Raw genomic sequence first — 22200 nt, forward strand, 5'->3', positions numbered from 1 at the left:
ACCTCGGCTGCCCAGAGTGCTAGGATTACAGGCATGAGCCACTGAGCGTGGTCCCTTTGTTTAGGTATTTAAATTTCTTTTAAAATCTTACTCTATATTATCTCTTGACTTAAATGTATGAGGGTTTAAGTTGATGAGTCAATGATGTAGGATATTTTAATAAGAAGTTCTATTTTAATATAAAATGTTTAGCTAGATCGTGTGCTAAATACTCTGAGGCCCACCTAGCCCGGTCCGGGAAGACCCTTGCTGATGGTCAGGAAGGGAGGGAGGATCTGCAATCAGAAGAGCAATGTCAGTGAAGGGATTCCCCAGCCTTTCACCCTGACAAACTCTTTAAACCAACAGGATGGAAAACGTGCAGTCCTGGGGACCAGAACAAATAGTATTTATTTTTTCTGTACCCACACAGTCTTCTAAGAGCAAGCCTATGGAGGTTTTCTGGCTTCCAAAGAAATGTTTAGAAAAAGCACCACTTGGCTTTTGTGGACCACCTAGGAGACAGGCTCATGTGTGTATAGGATTGTTTTCCTACTTGTCTAATGGTGTGGACTAAGTCCCATGTGGAAGGTAAATAAAAACAAGGAAAAACCATAACCACTTAGCCTGTGCAAATTAGGGAAAAGAATGTTGAGAAAAAATAGCCTAGAGTCAGAGTGAGTCAGAGTCGGTGAGGCCAGGAATATCATTCCTCACCCTGTACGTAGCTCTGGACTTTCAGGCCCCTGCTTTAATCTCCCTTCCTAACATGAGACGTAGAAGAGGGTTTTATTCGGAAAGAGAGGGTAAGCCTCCCATTCCTGCATGATTTGGTACTATCTTGGGTGAAATGTACTCACTAGCAAATTATTTTGGCAGCGCGTGGCCCATCCCCTGCATGGAAAGGCTGCGATCCTGAGAGGAAGAGCCAAGGGCTTTCTGCTGGCCACGTGCTCTGCCCACTCACCCTCCTGGTGACCCTGAGAACAGCTCTCAGCCTCCCCGGCCTCTACTTCCCCTTCTAGCATGATTTTACTCCAGACAGATCTTCTGATTACAGGGTCAGGAATAAGGATCTGTGGCACCATTGTCACCAAGTTCTTTGAGACTCTCCAAAGAAAGATCCCATGAAAACAATACTGAACTACTGACAAAAAAAGAAAACCCTTCTTGATTTCTTATTCCATCAGGGCAAATTATAGCTGGAAATTCTGAGCAACTCAAAAATGAATAGCAGTGAATATGTCTCTGTTTCTCTACTTTTCCACAAAAGTGTTGCAGGTAGAACCAATGTTTTCATCTCAAAAAATCATCTCATCAAGGACTCTGCTTCAGAGCCCAGGATGAAGTGAAGATCAAGAAGACAGGAGCAGCCAGCAGTGCAGCTCCGAGTACCCAACACTGGAGTGGGGCCTTTCTGGTATTAATTAGTGTTGCCCGGAGCGTTAATGAATGTGGGACTGGGGAGGCTTATGGCTGTCTATTTGTGATTTTCCCGAGTTCTTAATTAGCTCTATTGTTGAAAACATGAGCGGGCTTTGCCAAACACAGGCTGGCCTGGCCTCATGGATGTCTTCCCTTAACTTTAAAGGTCAGCCACAGCCCCTCCTCTCAGGGCAGACTACACAGCCATCTCAGAGACGACACCCAGGGTGACATCTGTATTGACACCTCAAGGTCATGGTCCAACCCAGAGTTATCCAAAAACTTGGAGATTCAAATTTTATATAAGCATAATCGAGGCTCTCAGTGGTTTAACCAGTTTGACTCTAACTCACAATTTCCTTACCTTATAGAGGTACCTTTGCTTAACTTCACCCCAATTAACAAACTGCCGGACAGTCAAGACAGATAAGTTGTTTGAGAAATGCTAGTCCAAACTTCTTAAAGATGCTAGAGAGCAATTTTTCTGTTTGAAACACTGTACTGCATGAGTTAAACTTGCTTGGAGTTGCACTAAGCTTGCCCTTCAGCTGAAGCAATCAACACGCCTTTCCAGAAAGTAAAACCACCCCCGCTAAAGGCACAGGGACACTCTTTAAATTTGCCAAAGCCATGAGGCACACAACAGTTCTGTTTTTGTACCTGTGGCTCCTGGTCGTGGCCGCTGGGATCCTTCTCATAGCTCTCTGCATACAGTCTGATGGTGGCCCGCACGCCACTGGAGGAGCTAAGCCGGAAGATGAGACGTGATGCGTCTGAGAAGATGATCCTCAGGCCCTGAGACCAAGAACATGCAGAATAGATCAGTGAACAAATGAACACACAGGTAAGAATAATTAATACCTACTACAGAAATCAGCATGTTTCTATGACCTAAACGCGGAGTCATGACAGTTGATAATTGGCGCTGGACAATCACCCAGGTAGGGCAGTGCATGAACCAACCATGGCTGGCCATTTGTCTCTTATTCTATTCCTGATGCTTTGTGGTTAATGCTGGGGGGAGAGTTAGGAACAAAACTGTGAACAGATGCTCAAGTTCTCTTGGTCTGGTGGTATGGAAATCAGAAAGAAGTGGGGTAACAAGGATGAAAGGATATTTAATAAATATCCCTGGGGCCAAAGTTGGTCCCTCGTAAATCTGCTGGATGCAATCAGAGTAGACGATTCATCAATTACAGTCAGACAAATTACCCATGTTAAAGTTAGCCACACCTTCACATGATGCTAGACTTCGCAGGGTCCTCTGTTCACAGTGGAACCCTATAACGAAGTGCTCGGGGCTGCAGCCTCAGCGGGGTCCTGAGGGTTGCTGGGCACATTGCCATCCTCTTGGCTCTCTCCATACCCACTAGTGCTGCCTCGTATTGATTGGGTTTTGGCTCAGAACATCCCCACTCTCTATGCATCTCTTCTCAGTAGAGGCAGAGATATTTTTAAATTACGACCGTAAGATCAGACTGTGACTTCTGTTGAAGGAAATTTGTTCTCCTAAGACAACTGATAAAGCAATTGTTGTAAATAAGCATATTGGCAGGGGCCAGGGGAAGGAAGAGGAGGGAATAAAATAATATGTTTGGTGAACTTGTTACTTCTGAAAAAGTTGATGATTCAGGCGACATCCATATCAGACATTTTCCCTAAGCAATTTATCCTTGAAGCTTCTCTGGCCTCAAACCTTGCTTGTTAAGAATAAGCCGTTATTATTAAACATATATATACCTGCTGCATACATCTGATTGCCAGTTCTTTACCCCTACCCCAATCTGGTGACATCTGCTGGAGGCACTGTGATTCCATCTGAGTGGCTTTCTGCTTTTTAAGTTTTGTAGGCATAACTTGTCCCCATTCCCAAACTAGAAGATTTAGTTTCTTTCTGGAGTAGTTCAAAGTCTGCCACAATTTGTGTAATGAAAGGGAGCCATCTTCCTTACCGGCAACCTCTCACTCACTCCACAACGCTGGCTGTGCAAACAGGATGATATCATTCAGGACTCATTCACTGGGCAAACATTTTAGAGTGGCCGTTGTGGCTTAGGTACTGGGCTGAATCCTGGGTATACGAAGATAAAATCACAGTACTTGCCTGGAGTAGTTTATTACAATGAACAGAAGCCATTTTCTTAACCACCTGATACCCCTGAAGAGGTCAATAGTTACAGAATTCCAAATGGAGCAAATGAACAAATCAGCTGCTATCCAGAAAGCACTGTATACCCAATTACATTCAAACTGACAATAAAGCCCCGAAGGTTTCACAGTTGTGTTCTCAGGCGTGCTTTTACAAACTCTTTCGAAGCTCTTACTTATGTTTAAGCCCACATTCCCATCGTCAATGTGCGTGGGTCACATGAGTAACTTTTTCTCAGGACTATGGCTTATCCACAAATTGGTTAAAGCAATATCCAAGGCTGAGGTCCTAACCCACCTGTCGTTGCAGATTCCAAGACACTTGGAGCCAACTCTTCTGACCATCTCCCAGACTGAACCCTTTAAAGTAACTCCCATTACACAATTAACCTCTCAGATTAGTTGATGGCCGGTGGGAGGTATCTACTAATCAGGTCATAACAAACCGTCGACATGTGTTATCTGCTCATAACTAAGCCTTTTTACAATGAAATTACGTTACTTTTTTCCCTGAGGGTAGCTAAAATAACTTTGGCTGTACTACATGCTGCACTCATAGAAAATTGTTAGACTCTACATCTGGTAGCCTGGAATAAATTTTGCACTTGAAAAGATGATAAAGATGTGAATAGCACGCATCAGCCTACTGACAGAGACCCAACATCTTCTCTCTTTCCTAGGAGGCCAACCATGAGATCCTCACTGAGAATCCGTGTTGCTTTTCCAGGTGAGGAACACCACCATTCTCCTTCTCCACATGGAATGAAAGGTCATTTTAGAGCCAGCCTAGTTCTGTGCTGAGACATTCCCAGGCCCGCGTCTGCTGAGTGCCACTTTGATGTGTGAATAGTTGTCCTGTCTGCTTTGGGATCTGCATCCCAAAATGAACTTAATGAATTTGCAACTCAAACATGAGCCGTGTTCTTTCCATCACGTGTTGTCACCTACTATCAATTAAACCATGAGGCCAAAGTTACCACTGACGAAGACTTGCCAAGTTTCTAATCATTCCTGAATTTCAACAAGAGAGTACCCGTAATATACTTTGTTTTCATTTTTTAGGATATACCAGGGATTGGCAACATACAGCCTGTAGGTGAAATCTGACCTGCTACCTGTGTTTATAAATCAAGCTTTTTGGGGACACAGCCATACCCATTCACTTATATATTGTCTATGGCTGCTTTTGTGCTACAGTGGCAGAGACGAATAGTTGTGACAGATGTCATCTATCCCACAGACCTAAAATATTTAATATCTAGCCCTTTACAGAAGATGTTTGCTGACCCCTGGTATAAACCATTACATTATCTACAGCCTAGAATGCTTATCCTTCAGCACTACACCAGAAAATAGAAAATATAACCATCTGCCTTATCAAAAGCTCAGTAGAGAGAAACTACGTTTATTATGACTGTTAAAAGGTTGTACGATTCCTCCATTCCCCAGCTGTCCCAGCAGCTTCTCGCCATAGATTCATCTGGACTATATTTGGCCCAAATCAACTTACTTCTGACCACCTACTCCTGACAGAAATGGATTTACTGAACTGCATTTTAGTTTTACAGTCTCGCTTTTATTGCAGGGTGCTACAAGTCACAGTCTTATAACATCCGCTTTTGCAGTCACTACAGGAATATTGTTAGAGACTGTACGATGCTCCACATGAGACATTCCCTCAAGAGCCAAGTATTAGGAAAGCCTTTCCTTCCCTGAGGAACTGGTATTCTTTTTCTTTCGGACAATACGAACTTTGCAACTAACCATATTTCCCTTTTCAATATGGCTGCCAGGATACTTGATGCCAAATTTGAGGTTCAGCCCAAGTGGATCCTTATGACTTGCATAACTATAAATTTTTCTTCTTCTGTTCTTGACTCTCTGCTCTTATTTATGTATTCCCTAGGCTTGATTTCTGTTTCTTATTTATACTCTAACAACTTCATTATGTGCCTCTGCTGCCACAAATCCTCTTGAGAAACAAGGCCCAGTGAAAATGAGTAAAACAAGTTCCCGTCACAATGTTAACCCTAAAATTTTGGAACTGCTGAGTTACGTCTGTGGGTCCTTCATTAGGTAAAAAGCTCTGGGAAAGCAGAGCCTTATACCTTGTTCACCATTTTATCCTCATAGCCCCTAGGACACGCCTGGCACACAGTAGACCCTCCATAAACATTTGTTGAATGAATGTCACTGCATGTTCAACAACTAAAGTGAGCACCACTGGAGTCCCCACTGAGGCAGTCTCCGAAGGCCTCCCTCCACAGTTGGTGAGGACTCACAGGCCAAACGAAAATACACTCACGTTCTTCATGCTGAACTAGGGCTAATGTGTCCACCTTGAAGAGTAGTTCCAAAAGATAAATTAATAAGTAGAAATCACCCGGCATATCATTATGGCAGTTCCTCTACTGTGTCTGAAAACAAAGGAGTTGAACCATGGTGGGTTCCTGCCCCAAGTTGTGTGATCTTAGACAAATCATGATTACCCCATTAATTGCAAACTGCAGCACATCGGAATCAGTGGGAAGTCTTTAAAAAATGGTGGTCTCAGGCTCTCACCCGAGACATTGTGATTTAATTGTTATGGGATATCACTTGGGCATTGAGATTGTAAAAGCTTTCCAGGTGATTCTAATGTGCAGTTAAATGTGGGAACCACTGCAGTAACCTCTTTTCTCTGGGTCATCTGCGTCATCTATCAAGTGACTTGGCTGTGCTACATATCAGTGGTAGGAAGGTCCCTTTAGGCTTTAAAGTTTCATGCAGATGCTACCATAGGACTGGGATCTTAGGAGGACCATCACATAGCAGGGCTTGTAAAACAACATCATGCCACTGAGTCCTGAAATCTTCCTCTTAGGGCCTTGTCAGTGGCAGAACCATTAGAAGTACCTCTTCTTGAGCCATCTGACACTAACTGTTTTTAGCACAATCTTCTAAGATATTCCTGGAGCAACTGTGAAGGAATCCACTTTATCTCCCCACCAGCAGCAGCTATAGTAGCTGGCGTATCCAGGATGACACAACAGCCACAAGCTCAAAAAATGGAAAAAGATGCCCTCCTCCATTAGAAGACAATGTTAATTATGAGGAAGGGTATGGAGTGTCAAAAGAGCACTTCAGTTCCAGCCTAGCAGTTTTCTGCCTTTGGCCTGTGGATGTATGCTTCAATGACGACAGTGGAGTTTTGCCCACCTTAGCTTTGTCCCAGTGAAGAACGATTGTTAAAAGATTTCATCTCCCTTGTCCACATGCAGCTATTTCCACACAAAAATCCTCAAGTCTGCTTCCAGTTATCACTGTAGCTTCTCTTATCCCCCCCAGATTTGCCCTATCTTTGATTTACTGTTTATGGAGAGTCAGTTTGGAAATGATACAGGAATAGCGACTGGATAAACTCAGGGTAGAATTCTGGCTTGGCCACTCTTTAGCTGGTGGTCTTGAGTAAGCCACTTAAGCTCTCTAAGCCTTAGTTTCCTAAAAAGCAGATGAAAAATAATACAGCCTGGCTTATTGGGTTGTTGAAAGCATCATATCATAAAATATATGTGAAAAGTGCTTTGAAAATTATCAATCACTATATATTATTCTTATGCTAAACTTTTAATGAAAATGGTGCTATGCTCCAAGTTTTCCAACCTTCCAGATTTTACAAATGATTACTAAATAAAGCCTCCATGCTGATGGTCTGTGATGTAAAAATGCATACTTATATATTTTTAAATTAGGCAGAATGAAGATTAATGTTAAGAACTTTGCTATGCCCTCTCAAATCACCGCCAAAATCATGGATCTCTTACCATTTATCTTCTCTGTGCCTATTATTGAACTGGCTTCTTTAGCAATAAAAAACTCTTTCATGATTGGTCTATTTAGATCCTTAAGGTCCTGAAAGAAGGCCCTTAGAGTCATCCAGGCCACTCGCTAGAAGTTAAAAACTTGCTCCAGGTAACATATTTAGTAAATAGAGGAGCTAGGACTTCAGTCTAGGTCTTCTGACTACTGCAGGCTTATATTTGAGGTTGAACCACAGGAATCTATTGATATTCATACACTGTTTCTCATGGGAGATGTTTGAACAATATCTTATATGTTTTATATGGTTCCCAAATATGGCACAGAGCCTTATGTAGGGTAGGTATCTGATAAATGTTCGATAAATGAATGTTGGGGATTCTGTTGATTTTTTTTTTAAACCCATGTGTAAATCAATACAGGGAAGTCTTCAGTTGCTAAATCCACGCAGAGTTGCCAGATGTTAGTTTGGAGACTATAGAGCATGTTGCAGCCAGGCGGAGAAGGATGAATTGTACATTACCAACAGTTATTTGGCAGCATCTAACCTAGTCAAATACCGATTTCGGATGATTTCCAGGGGAAAACAGCATATGGCTCTGAAATCTGGTACAATGTCACACATACAGTAAGTTGGCCACACTAGGCATGCGAACCTGGAGACAAGACAGTCTTGGAAGAGAGAGACTCTGTGAGCCTAACTCAGATATTATCTCCCACAGGAAATCCCAGTGATTTATCTGGAAACTTCAAGTTGAAAATGTAGATTTGCAGCATCTGACCCACATTTTGTAGAAGCAAGCATGCAGCCTATAAAGCAGACTTGGATTGAACAGATATATCTCTCTACAGAAATAAAATTACCTAGAATTATCCATTTTTCTTCAAGTCACAGAGTTAGCTGTGAGCATGAGTTCAAAAGTGGTTGAACAAGGCAGCAGCTAGTCCATGGGGTGCCTTTGTATGAGTTACAAAAAGCTTCCCCCTCCACGTGGACAAATCACGGAAAAGCATCCTTCCTTTGTCTGCCTTGGACTTCGGCTTCTCCTCCCCCATTAGGCCGGGTGCCTTTGTGCAGTGCACTGACTGCACAGTCATACCTAGCTCCCCTCCCCTACTCTTGGGAAAAATTCTCTTTTTTTTTTTTTTTAAACAACCAACCAGCCCTCTTGGAGGCCAACAATTACAAAGAACTGCCTGGGGACATCAAGGTCAAATGATTCCTTGAATGCACTTTGAAAGCACCCACTTTGGCCAAAACCACATTAGAGGATGAGAGAGTTGCTTGGAGAGTAAAGACTTGAAAGCTACTCCTCATCCAGGTTCCAACTATCAAAATTGGAACAATGGAACTAGGTCACACACGTTCTGTTTCCCCATTTCTCTGGCTAAAATGACTGCTGATCCCTGTTCACACAACACCCGCCCAAGTTCTAGGATATTTTGGATTCAGACATACTTTGCCCAGACAATAGCATAACTTCCTCCCTTAGTTCCAGTGATAGTCGGCAGCTTTTCCCTTTCATAATTATGCTTCCTGGTGATGGTCACCCTCCTAACTACACAGAAACATTAGTATTTCAGTAGCAAGTAATTGCGATGCTATTCTAGAATGCTTAGATTCTTACTATACATCTTAGGGCAATTTTACTACTGACATTTTAGAAGATAGTTCTAAAGCAATCAACTTATGCCAGGGGAAGGTAATTCATTCTAATAAAACTTCAATTAATCAGATGCAGGAGAATGAGAACTTCCCAACTAACCAGAAACAGTGTCTTTCTCACTCTATTTTCAAATCAGCTAACAGGTCATTATAAAGCACTCAATATGTGTTTGGTCCTTGGAGGACACATAGGAAAATCACAGGAAAAGTGGCTATTAGAAATAATTTTTTTAATCCATGGTTTTTAAGATGTCTTACCAAGAGGCATATTTAGTGCCACATATAGCCCAATTGTCTTTATTTACTACAACTATAGTGTTGTAGAATGAGCACTGAAGTTCAGGATCATAATCATAGCTATTGTAACATCCATTGAGAATGCCTATAGAGAATCTTAGCTCTTTATCTGGAAAGCTAGACAACCATGTAACCACATCTGATTGAAGAAAAGCATGTCATCTGGTAAGATAGCTCCGCCTGGGCCGGCTCCTACTCTTTCTTCAGGGCACAGAGTAAATATTACCTCTTCATGGAGAGCTTTCCAGAGCCTTAGTCTAGATTAGTTCCTCCCCACTATGTATGTCCAAATAAATTCTTTCTCTGTAATACTGTTCAATAATCTGTACAGTAATTAGAAGTTTAATGTCAATTTGCCTTCCCTGCTAGACTGTAAGCAGAGGGCAAGAATCTCAAATGTCCTGCATGCTATGGTGTTCTCAACACTGGCGAGCTGGCTGGCATATTGTGGTGTTTGGTAAATGCTCACTGAATAGATAAAAACATGAATGAATCAAATTTCAAATACCTTCACCATCTTGTACTAAGTTAGGAAAGGAATGTATATTTATTAGAGGGATTTTTTTGTTCAACATCACAATTTGCAATAGTAAAGGAATTTTTGTATTCACATTTAATCACAATATACTATATGTAATACACCCCACTCTCCAAACATTGCTTCTACTCAACATAGAAGGACTATATGCTAACTTTCAGATTTAACTAAATATTATAGGTGGGCTAATCAGTGCAACTGAAATGATTTCTAAAGTTCTATTTCTAGATGAGCAAACCACACTCTAGCAAAAGGTACAATGGTAAATTGTTATTATTATAGTCTCTTAATTGGTTCATTGATTAAAATGTGACCAAAGTTGAAGTTGAAGGTTGACCAGTTAGCTCTGAAGACAGAAGCCCTCAGTCTTCAAGCTCCAGACTCTTTAGCTGACACCATTCCATTGCCTTTATACAGGGCTGTCTGTGGTGATGCCTGGGTAAGCTTCTCTACATCTGCTGACCAAGGGTTGGTAGCAGGTCCATTGTAAAGCACTGCATGCTGGAACTAAAATGTGATTTCAAGATTGCTAACTTACTTTATTATTTCTAAATACAGAAATCAAAAATGCACACACCATCCTGCACATTCAAATAACAACTCTAAAAGCCAACTGACTTCAGAATCAGTCTTCAAAGTGTGCTTTTCCTCTGAACTAATTTCAAATGGTTCTTTTTTTGTTTCCAGGTTGAGGACAACATCAAAATGTTTCCACACCACTGCATCACTTGAAGAGGTATTAATAAGGTCAGAGCTAGCCTGACATAAATTGGATTTGGTTTTCCACATCAGCTGACTGGTATGCATTTATTTACATCGGGTTTTTTAATGTCAGCTGAACTGTTACTTGCAAACAACTTTAGCATTGGTAGAATTTCCCAAGTTTTGAGTTTGGTAGATAGAAATAGAAGAGGAGTTGAATGAGTCATAAAGAGACTCAGTTGCTTAAATTTTGCTCCTGAAGTGTCCAAGTTTTTCATTTCCAAACTAATTTTCAAAATATAGGTCATAGTTCTGGATAGATGCCCACCGTCATGGCAATATGCTGTCTCTCAGCGTGGGCCCATTTCTGTCATATTGTCCTTCACTCACAACACCAGCATTGGACTAGTCCTTCTATCAGAGCTGGGGCATAACTATGGGCACTGATGTGGAGACTCCAGGACTTAGATCACAAGGAAGAGATGGGGAAGAGATGACGGCCAGAGACAATCTTGGTATTGATAATGTTCCTTGGGATATTGGTGGAGGCAAGAGAGAGAATGCCTAGCACAACAGAAACCCTCGACGTTTGCACAATAAATTTACCCTTGCAGAAAGAGTAGGCCACCCTTCAGACCATGTGGAGTCTCCTAACCTTCCCTCATCTTCCCCACCTCTTTACAAGGCATGAACTGGGAACTTAAACTAGTCAGCAATTTGATCAAACTGCTCCCCTACTCTCCTAGTAGCTACTGGCTAATTTTTCCCACCTACATTTAAGGAAACCAGCATCAGTCATTCATGTGACTAGATTTTACTTGAAAATAAACAGTGCCATTTCCCCATGGGAAGACAGAAGGAAGAACTGCAGTTGTTGAACCATGCCTCATTAAATTGCTATTTCTAAGCCAAACAGAGTCTCTCTTGGGCCCTGTTTAAGGGAAGGCACACATCAACTTTGCTCTTGGCACCCAAGGTCACAGATATATCAGACACTTGGAGGCAGTCACAGTAAGTCCCATGAAACCCAACGAGCCACGGTGAGGCCAGAGAGGTCTCTGGGATTTCATGTCAGGGGTTGAGAGCTTTGGGGCTTTCCTTCTTGCTCCTTGAATGACCTCGTGGGGTCTCACAGGCAGGAAAGGCTTCACTGAACATTTCCACGGCAGTGGAATTCACAGGGGTCAGGGTGTGGTTATCACCAGAACAGGATTCTAATTTCATTTTGGATAGAGAAGCATTTCTACTTTATCTCTAGGGATGTACAAAACAGATTTTTTTTTTTTCCGTCCCCATAGTCTGTTTCCTGACTCTGACCTCAAGTCAAGGACAGAAAGGAGACTGCGCTGCCTTTAGAAACCTTTTCCTTTCTGAAGCAGAGTGTGTGTGTGTTTTTTTGGGGGGGGGGGTGACTTGGAGGAGGCAGAGAAATGTGAATTTGAATCAGCTTACAGATGACTCAGAAACTGAAGAGGTCTTTTCATATCTCCACGGGACACCCTGCAAAGTTGCATTTATTTTTCTGCTTTTCTTATCATATGTGGCTCATTAAATGCCACGATCTGTCTTGCCCAAGGGTGCTCTTTTAGCATAACTGATTTTAGTTAACCATTTACTAGCATTCATTATGTGCCTGGACTTAACGTGTATTATCTTACTTAATTCTCCCAACGACTATATGAGGTAGCCACAATTATTGTTCCTATTTTCACAGATAAGAAAAAGCAGGCACAGAAAGGTTGAATAATTTGCCTAAGATAACTCAGCAAGGAGGTGGCAGAGTCGAGATGCAAACTCAAGATTCTGACTTCAAGTCTGTGCAACTTAAACATTGCTCACTGGCTTTGCAGTAGCACCAGGAGGCCTGGGGTGCTCTGGAGCAGAACATTGTGCTTAAGGATAATTTCTGGATAAAATAGGAATAGCAAAAAAAAAATGGGTTAAAAATTTTGTTGTTGAAAATCATTTCTGTTATCTACTTTTTTCCCTTAGTAAGTAGAATTTAAAGCAAACAAGAGATAGCTGGGAATTCCCCACTATCTTGAGATCATTAATCTGAACCTCAAATTTTACTGCAAAGTATTTTTACAATAGAATAAATAGAAGAATATTTTCTAACCCTAAGGGTGTACTGAAGATTATTTGTAAAAATATATACTTGGATTACACATGAGAGAGAGGGAGAATAAGAGATTTATCCATTCCTCAAATTGATACTCAGTCAAATAAAGGATTCTGGTAAGGGCTGGGGAGGGAACTGGTATTTCTTGAGCATCAGTTAGGTACCAGCCACTGTACCCGGGCTTTGTAGGACTTTCTCCTCAAACCTTCTGCATTACCCTATTCATGGTAAATATCACCAGCCCACTTCCCAGTTGAGGTTCAGGGAAGTTAAGTAACAAATCTAGGCAGTGACAAAACCAGCCTTCAAACCCTTGTCTGTGACTCCAACGAAATAGAATGCTGAGGAGGACCATAGCGACCTGCCTCCCATAGCAAGCAGAGATTTTACAGTATCATGGTTTCCTTGGGTTTTGTTAACAGAGAGACATACTGTTTCTCCTTATGGAGATTAAATATCCTTCTATATTAATTTAAAAATAACCCATATCATAGTAGGTTGTTTTAAAATAATAGTATGTCAAAATAAAGACACAGCATATTAGTTTGTTTTGCATTCCTATAAAGGAATGCCAGAGGCTGGGTAACTTATTATATAAAGAAAAGAGGTATATTCAGCCCACAGTTCTGCAGACTGGACAAGAAACATGGCACCAGCATGTGCTTCTGGTGAGGGCTTCAGGGAGCTTCCAATTGTGGTGAAAGGAGAAGGGGGAGCAGGCGCGTCACACAGTGAGAGAAGGAGCAAGAGAGAGCCCACTCTTTTAAACGACCACTCTCACACGAAAACTAACAGAGCAAGAATTCACTCATTATCACAAGAAGGGCACTAAGCCACTCATGAGGGATCTGCCGCCCTGACCAAAACAAATCCCACCAGGCCTCACCTCCAACAATGGGGATGGAACATCAAGATGAGCTTTGGAGGGCCAAGGATGCAAAATATATCACATGATAACAAGGGTTAATGAAGATGTGGAAAAACTGGAACCCTCACACACTGTTGGCAGGAATGTAAAATGGTAGGCAATTATTTCTGAAGACTATACGGCAGTTCCTTTAAGGGTTAAAGAGAGTTACCACTTGACCCAGCAATGCTACTCCTAGGTATGTACCCAAGAGAATTGAAAACCTATGTCCACCCAAAATCTTGTGCATGAATGTCTACGGAAGTGTTATTCATAATAACCAAAAAGTGGAAACAACCCAAATGTTCATCAACCGATGAATGGATAAACAAAATGTGGTATATCCACGCAATGGAATGTTATTTGGCAATAAAAGGAAGGAAGTACTGATACATGGTATAACACAGATGAACCCTGAAAACATTACACTAAGTGAAAGAAGCTAGTCACAATGGACCACATATTATGTGATTCCATTTATAGGAAAAATGTCCAGAGTAGGCAAATCCATAGAGACAGAAAGTAGATAGGGGCTTGCCAGGGGCTGGGGGTTGGAGAGATCTTAGAAGAAAGATGACCACCAAAGAGCACAAGGTTTCTTTTGAGAGGTGATGGAAAACATTCTGAAATTGATTGTGGTGATGACTGCACAACTCTGTAAATATACTAGAAACCACTGAAGTGTACATTTTAAATGGGTGAAATGTATGGTATGTGAATTATATCTCAATAATGCTGTTATATATTTATATAAAAAAACAAATTATGCATTTGGTATGCTCTCCATAAATATCCATTGAATGAATGCACCAATGTACTTTGACTATTTTAAAAATAATACTAGTTCATTTAAATTCAAATCTGTCTTTTTGGTATCTACAGTTTGAAAATTTATGCTTATTTTGCAAAATGTGACCTGAAGTGTGCCCCAGACTCAGCTATCCTGGAGCTGAATGCTGATCTCTGTTGACACCCCAAGAGTGCTGCCACAGCACACCACACCATGCAGGGATTCCCTCTCTACCGAACAAGACCAGCTGTGGCAAAAGAACCATCTGTGACTTGCTGACAACGAGGATGTCACTGGGTGTTAACTGCTCTCTCATCACACTCACTGAGCCAAACCCCAGACCTGCAGAAAAACGTTGGTGTGACTCAGGGCCACTAGCCAATGAAGATGTCACTTGGGCCCTGGAATCTGGGAAAATGAACAACAATCTTCTTTTCTTCTTCCCTAGAAAAACTCTCAAGAGCAGGTCCTGGTAGCACTTACCTACTTATAGCCACATCTAAGCTCAGATGGGAGAACATGGAAGGTGGGGGGAATCAATTCCAGATAAAAATGGCAGCCAATATGCAGGGTTGTAGAGGGGAAAGGGAAATGGAATAAATAGATGTCAGAACTAGAGATCCAGTGGAGGAATTAGCCTGATGTGAATGGTTAAATTAAAAAAAAAAAAGTATCCAAATGCTGAGTACATTGAGGAACATATGAGGTAGAATAATATTGAATAAACAGCAAAACAAATTAGCTCCACAGACAAGCCTCACAGGGGTGGGGAACCTGTGGCCTTGGGGCCACACGTGGCCTTCTGGATCCTTGAGTGTGGCCTTTTGACTGCATCCAAATTTTACAGAACAGATCCTTTTAATAAGGGTTCCCCACCCCTGCACGGGCCTCCACCAAATGGTGCCCAAGCCGTCCTCATCAGTGAACAAAAACCTCCCAAAGATACTTTAGGAAGCACTTTATGTCGCTTGAATTCTATACTAACAAAAATAAAATAAGCCTCATAATTAGGAAAAGTCTGTCCTGAGGGCTCTACGTAAAGTGGCAGTGGGAATGTGGTACAAAACTGGAACAGTCTTATCTGGGGCACAGGGGCTCAAAGATGCCTCCTGAGCTCCTGACTTCGTATCTGCCAGGACTGATTCATTGTTATTTCAGAGTGAATTCAGTCCAGTCCACAAGAAATCTTCCTTGAGTGAAACAAAACACAGCCAGGGAAATGTATTGTACACTCTCTATATAAAGGATAGCTAGGAGCTTTTGTGTATTTTGTTTCATTCCATTTCTAAAACAATTTTGTGAGATAGGTATTTTACAGATGAGGAAGTAATTGTAGTTCAAAGAAATCAAGCAACTTTCCCAAAATCACACAACTATTAAGTGGCAGGGAGGGCTAGGATGTGATTCTGAGTCTTTTAACTTCTTATCCACTATTTTCTCTACTACCATTTTCCAAAGTGAGGCTGTAATCCATTTGTTGGGCCACTGAAGGGCTTCTAGAATGAAAGAATGACTTTTTTATATACATGAAAGATTATCATAAAACTAAGCAAACCAGAGAGAGATTATCAAGAGGGAAACAAGAGAGCATTGGGATTTGGAATATCTGTACCTCAGGAGACCCTAGGAAAAGGAGGATATAGTATATACTAGTCAAATTAAAATAGCAGTAACTACCATGATACAAGGGCTGTCCGGAAAGTATGCAGCCATTGTTAATGTAATGAGAATGGGTACATGGCTGGATACTTTCTGGACAGCCCTCATGTGTAGTCCCAAAAGACCTGAAGCTTCTGACTTATTTTATAGTCTGTACTTATGAAGAATGTATAAAAACATAAGAATCTGGAAATTTTAGAATGGAACTTCTCTTAATGTTACTCATAGTGTGTTATTTAGACTATAAATGCTAACATATGCTCCCAGAGGGGTCAATATTTGCCATTGCCAATAAATAAACAAAACTGAGAAATAAAACGGTTGTAGTAGCTATTAACCTCTCCATGATTCACGAAGACGAGACCATAATAGACTGTGTGGTTGACTTTGCCACTCATCTATGATAATCATTCTCATCCATATGTCTTCCTTTTGGGTTTTCTGGGCAAATTTTTCTTTTCTTTCTTTTTTTTTTTTTTTGAGACAGAGTCTCGCTTTGTTGCCTGGGCTAGAGTGAGTGCCATGGCATCAGCCTAGCTCACAGCAACCTCAAACTCCTGGGCTCAAGCAATCCTACCGCCTCAGCCTCCCGAGTAGCTGGGACTACAGGCATGCGCCACCATGCCCGGCTAATTTTTTGTATATATATTTTAGTTGGCCAGATAATTTCTTTCTATTTTTTTTAGTAGAGACGGGGTCTCGCTCTTGCTCAGGCTGTTCTCGAACTCCTGACCTTGAGCGATCCACCCGCCTCGGCCTCCCAGAGTGCTAGGATTACAGGCGTGAGCCACCGCGCCCGGCTGGGCAAATTTTTCAATTGATTCTTCCCTACCAGGGTACCAAACCCATCTGGCTAAGCTCCTATGATTCCTTAATGACATAAGGTAATAGAATGTGAAATATCCCTGTACCTGGCGGTCCCAAGGGCAGGGATCTTTTGCTCTTGGAAACTTTTCTGAATCCATCACCAATAATGGCCACCACACAAGAGCACTTGCAGGCTACAAGTATTTTAGAAGGAAATGATGGGTCTATATATATTTGAGATATTGGCCCATCTGTTACCAAGTAGAAAGAATACTGGACAGAGAGGACCCATGTTCTAATTCACTCTCTGCCACTAACTAGTTAGTGACCTTCATCAAGGGCTTTCCTCTTTCCTGGCTGCAGAGATCTCAACTGTAGAATGAGGGCTCAGAGTAGATCATCCCTAAAGATCTCTCCAATTCTAGTACACTTTGGTCACTGGTTCTGTCTAACAACCTGTTTTAGTGGCTCCATAGCGAGTACCTGTTTCTTGGTCACGGTGCCATCCACAGGGTCCACGTACTCAAAGCTATCTGTCTTCGCCACACTGTAGACGTGGCTTCCCACGGCAAACTGCTGGCCAACGAAGGACTTGCCTGTGACCAGGGCCTCCAGGTCCCTCATGATGTAATACGTCGTCTTGGGCTCCAGCCCCACATAGTCAAACCTGGTGAGGGAGGGCAGGACACAGGATGAACAAGAACCTAAAAACCTAATCAGAGAAGCAGCAATTGGGTGGGCCCCTTAAGGTCATCTAATCACTGTTTCTGTTTTCAGGGAAGGCAGCCCAGAAAAGCGCCCTCAGCCAGCCTCCCCTCTCCCACCTGGCCCTTATCATCCACCCTCCCTGCAGCCGCCCGAGTGATCTTGTGAAAATCAAATCATGCCACTCCTTTCCTTAAAACCCCTCCAAAAACACCCATCAGGTTGAAAACAAAACTCAAAGCCCTAACCACAGTCTATCAGGCACGTGGGATCCGGCCCATCCACCTTAGTGACTTTGTCCTGCTTTGACCTTGCTCACTTGTTCCAGCCACGCTGGCCTCCTCTCCTGTGCTCAACGACACTTCACCCTTTCCTGCCTCCCAGCCTCTGCCCGCGCCATGTGTTCCATCTACCTCATACGCTCTTCCTCCTGGCTGATTCTCTGCCTTCAATATTCAAACTTGCTGTCCCCTCCAGGAAGTGACCTCTGACCATCCATCTAAGATAGCTCCCCCCCTCCCTTTCTCTCATCCTCCTTTACATTTTCTTTTGGTAGTTATCCCAACCTGTATCTCGTTTGTATACCTGTTTACTTATTGTCTGTCTTTGCCAACCAGAATGTGAGCTCTGGGAGGACAGGGATCTTAGCTGCCTTGTTCTCTGCTACTTCTGGCTCATAAGAAGTACCATATAGTAGGTAGGAAATGACAGGTTGGAGGAAGGAAAAGAAAGAAGAAAGCAAAGAGAAAAATTAAGGAAGGCAAAGAGGGAGAGAGAAAGGGAACAGAACATGCTATACAACTCTCTTAGAAACTTGGGAGAAATGTCACAATTGTTCTATTTTGAAAGTTCTCCTAGCCAAGAGCATCCAATATAACAAAGAGGCCGGGAGGTGATTAGAAAAAAAAAAGAAAAACTAAAAATAACACTTACTGCATTTGCTGTTGTGGGTTTAAAATGATAATGCATACCAAGCAGCTGGCACAGTGCCAGACATGTCAGAGACCTAGTGGCAAACCCAGGAGGGTCCGTTTAGGAGGGAAGCCCTGGGAGGGGCAGCTGTGCCCCCGTGGCTGTGGTGGGATCTCACATTTGGGCTTCCTGCAGCACACAGAAAGGATGAGAGTTCTCAGAGCAAACTGAAAGAAGGAAGCTCTGAATAGCTGTAACTATTTTTTTTTCCACTCAAGATCTTTTAAGACATCCAGTAAACATCAGGGTATTCGGCAAGATAGAAAATATGGAATGATACCGTGTCCAGCAATGGGTTCCCTGCATCTGTATCCCTTTTTATAATTCTATTCTTCCTAGACAAGGTGCTTCTTCCCCAGCCTCAGGAAAAAAATCAAATCAAATCAAATAATAAAATAAAATAAAAATAAGGAACCCCCTCAGGACATTCGTTTTCAGCACTGCATGTGTTCTGAAACTAGCTTCTCCTTACAGATAGTCATTTGGATAAGGTGAAGACCTAACCAAGCAAAGGGGCAGGAAGACGGGACAGGGGCTGTGGTAGGAGATATGGAGGCACTGAAAGAGATTTAAAAGTTGAGAAAACACAAATGCAATAGATCAGTTCAGTCTATGGCCGAGGTCATCAGACAAGCCTGCCCAAATGTTCACCTTCACACACAAGCAGGATCTAGCGCCACCTTCCACAGCGATTCCCCTTCTGACCACCACCACCACTTCCAAGGAAAGAAACCTTTAAATGGAGAATTCCTTCTAGAGTCTACTCATACAAGGAAATTCATCCGGGAGATTTTCTCAGACACAACTTCAGGCTCAGTATTAGTTAAACTGAAATTGTTTTATCTTCTCCCTGCCAAGAGAATTGTCAAGCTAGAAATAATTTCACTTCACAAGCACCTTTCAACTTGCCATTTGCTGGGAGTGGAAGGAAATGTTGACCTTTCGTTCTACCGATTCCTGCCTCCCTTTTTATCTCTGTGATCTTTTTGGACAGAAATCTGAAACATAATCCACCGTCCTATAAGTAATTAAATCTCCATTGCATATTATTCTCTAATATGGCATTTGTTATGAGAAAGTAATTATCATGTAAGCTCTTGGCCACAAAAAATAAACTATATTATAAATACACTTATCATAATACCAATTCTTCCAAACACCAGCAGAAACCTAGATGATCATTCTACAAATTATGAGAAACACATCGTCTCTGACTCAAAGCAATCTCACTAAGCTAGAGGGTGGCAATCATAATATATTTGATCAAGTTAGACTTTTTGGATGAACCTTATGCAATAGAAGGATTTCATGTGCCAATTGACCCTTGGTATGCCTCCCCCCCCCAAAAAAAAACACAAAAATTGGGGGGTTTTGGCACTTGTTAGAAATAATGATAAATAAAACAAGTTCCCACCTGCCTGCATTGACAATCCTTTTTTTATGATACAATAAATAATTGGTGGTAGTCTGCAGGCTATCACATCCTCAGCCTTGACCAAACAGAAATTATGGTGTTGTCTACATTCCCCAGAAAGTTGCCATCTCTTTGATTTTAATGAGTACTATCATGGGCTTCTTTATTCTCTGATATTTATCTAAGTAAATGACTTCTTGAGAGAAAAAACAATCACCTTATAAGGGAATTCTAAAGCGCTCCTTCTGTCCCTTAAGCTTTTGAAATACAACCAAACATCCAAAGTAGTTAACTATTCAAAAGCAAAGCAAAATGAGATGCAATCTCTGTTTTTAAAAAACAGAGAGCCTCTGAGACTACCCGAGGATTCCCTTGCCCCTACCCTCAAGTTCTGGACAGTTAACAACCTTTCCTACTCCCTACCCCTAAACCATGACTTGGTACTAGGTATGTTCACACATCTAGTAGGCAACCATGCATCCAGAACACTCTTCTCTCTCACTTACTTCAGCAACAGGAAAGGGATAGAGACCCCCAACCCTAAGCTCCTACCCACTGACCTTTCCTCTTCCTCCTTCCCAAATGTTTCCCTTTTCTGTGCCTCCTTTCATCAGACCAAAACTTTAGCAAAATCTAGGGCTCATGAACCATGTGGTCCATTCAAAGGATGCCAGCTCATGCATTTTGGACAACAAAAGTAGGGAGCAGAATTATAAAAGCACCCCGACTGTCACAGCTTCTGTATCTGCCCCATTTCCTTGATAAATATGGGTGGAAAACCAACAAGAAATGCCTCTGGTTTGACTGCACGACTCTCACAGCTACCATGGTTACCAAAACACTTTTCAAAACTCTGTAGTTCAGATTTCCTCTTGGGATGGCCACTCACCATACAGGCATTGATGAAAAGATTATGGAGAAATGTCACCAAGGACATTTGTACCTTCCTGCCTGGTAGCCCTTGACGTCACCCCAACCACCTATCAAGGGTGACCTGTCTTCCTGAAAGATGCCTTCTTTTTAAGGTTCTAGCCCATCAGTCTCAGAAACCTGCTCTAAGAGTAGTTCCCCAGGGTCCATCCAGAGATCCTTCCCCTTCGCCTCACCTGCAATAGTAGTGGCGGCCAAATTTGGCCCAGTGATCTCGAACAATTTCCTCCACACTCTGCTTCCGGGCAGCGATAATGGAGAGCCAGACCAAGACAGCCCAGAGACCGTCTTTCTCTCGGAGGTGGTCAGAGCCTAAGGGAGAAAGAAACACCCTGCTGAGGATTCAGTTCTGGGCCCAAAGTAAATGCTAAATGAGCTAACAAGACTAGTTAGCGATTGAATGTTATATTGAAATGGTCGGATACATTTATTTGCCCATTATACCAAATATATGTCCCATAATATATTTGCATTTCTGCAACTGAAATCCACATAACACAAAATAACAAAAAATAAAATCCTGAAAATTGTTGAAGGGATCAAAGAGCCAAGCTGACACCACATTAGTCCAGTGATTTCATTCCTCTATTCGGTAAATATTCAGTAATCCCTACAATATACCAAGCAATGTTCTATATCCTGGGGACACAGCAGTGAAAAAGACAGCTCCTTACTCATAAAGCGGGAATTCAAGTAGGTGGAGACAAGCAAAAGAAAAATAGACAGATAGAACAAGATGCATCATACAAGGACAAGTGCTTTGAAGAAAATACAGTGGGTGGTGATGTCACAGAGCCTAACAGCAACAAAGGTGGCTTTACCTAAGGTTGAATGTTGGGTTTCCACCACCAAAAGATATGTCCACTCAGAACTTGTGAATGTGACCTTATTTGGGGAACAGTCTTTGCAGGTATAATTAAACTAGAGATCTTGAGATGAGATTATGCCAATCTCTTCTAGATTAACCAGGTGGGCCCTAAATCCAATGACAAGTGTTCTTATAGGAAGAGGAGCAAGCTGTGCAGACAAGGCAGAGATTGGAGTTACACTGCGACAACCTACGGGGCACGTGGAGCCACCAGAAACCAAATGAGACAAGGAAGGATCCTCCCCTAGCGCTGTTAGTAGAAGCATGGCCCTGCCTACACCTTGGTTTTAGACTTCTTTTAAGCCACCCAGTTTGTAGTGATTTGTCATGGCAGCCCCAGGAGACTGATGCAAGTAGTTAGGGTCAGCCCACTGAGGTGATGACATCTGAGCCGACACCTGAGAAGAAGGAGTTGGCTATGCCAAGAGCTGGGGATGAAGTGTTCCAAGCCAAGGGACAGCAAGTGCAAAGTC

General features: G+C 42.1%; 1 protein-coding gene across 1 annotated transcript in view; it reads right to left on the reverse strand.

The window, feature by feature from the left end:
• The window catches only part of PGM5 (phosphoglucomutase 5), a 159949-nt gene that overhangs the window by 28728 nt on the left and 109021 nt on the right, over positions 1–22200 (reverse strand). Inside the window, exons 8-10 of the mRNA XM_069474146.1 lie at positions 21036–21171; positions 17322–17505; positions 2065–2199 (exon numbers count right to left, since the gene is read on the reverse strand). Of these exons, the coding sequence (XP_069330247.1) occupies positions 2065–2199; positions 17322–17505; positions 21036–21171 (455 nt within the window). The remainder of the gene's footprint in view (positions 1–2064; positions 2200–17321; positions 17506–21035; positions 21172–22200) is intronic.

This window comes from Eulemur rufifrons, chromosome 7 (genome assembly GCF_041146395.1).
Source record: "Eulemur rufifrons isolate Redbay chromosome 7, OSU_ERuf_1, whole genome shotgun sequence".
In the NCBI taxonomy this organism is placed as follows: Eukaryota; Metazoa; Chordata; class Mammalia; order Primates; family Lemuridae; genus Eulemur; species Eulemur rufifrons.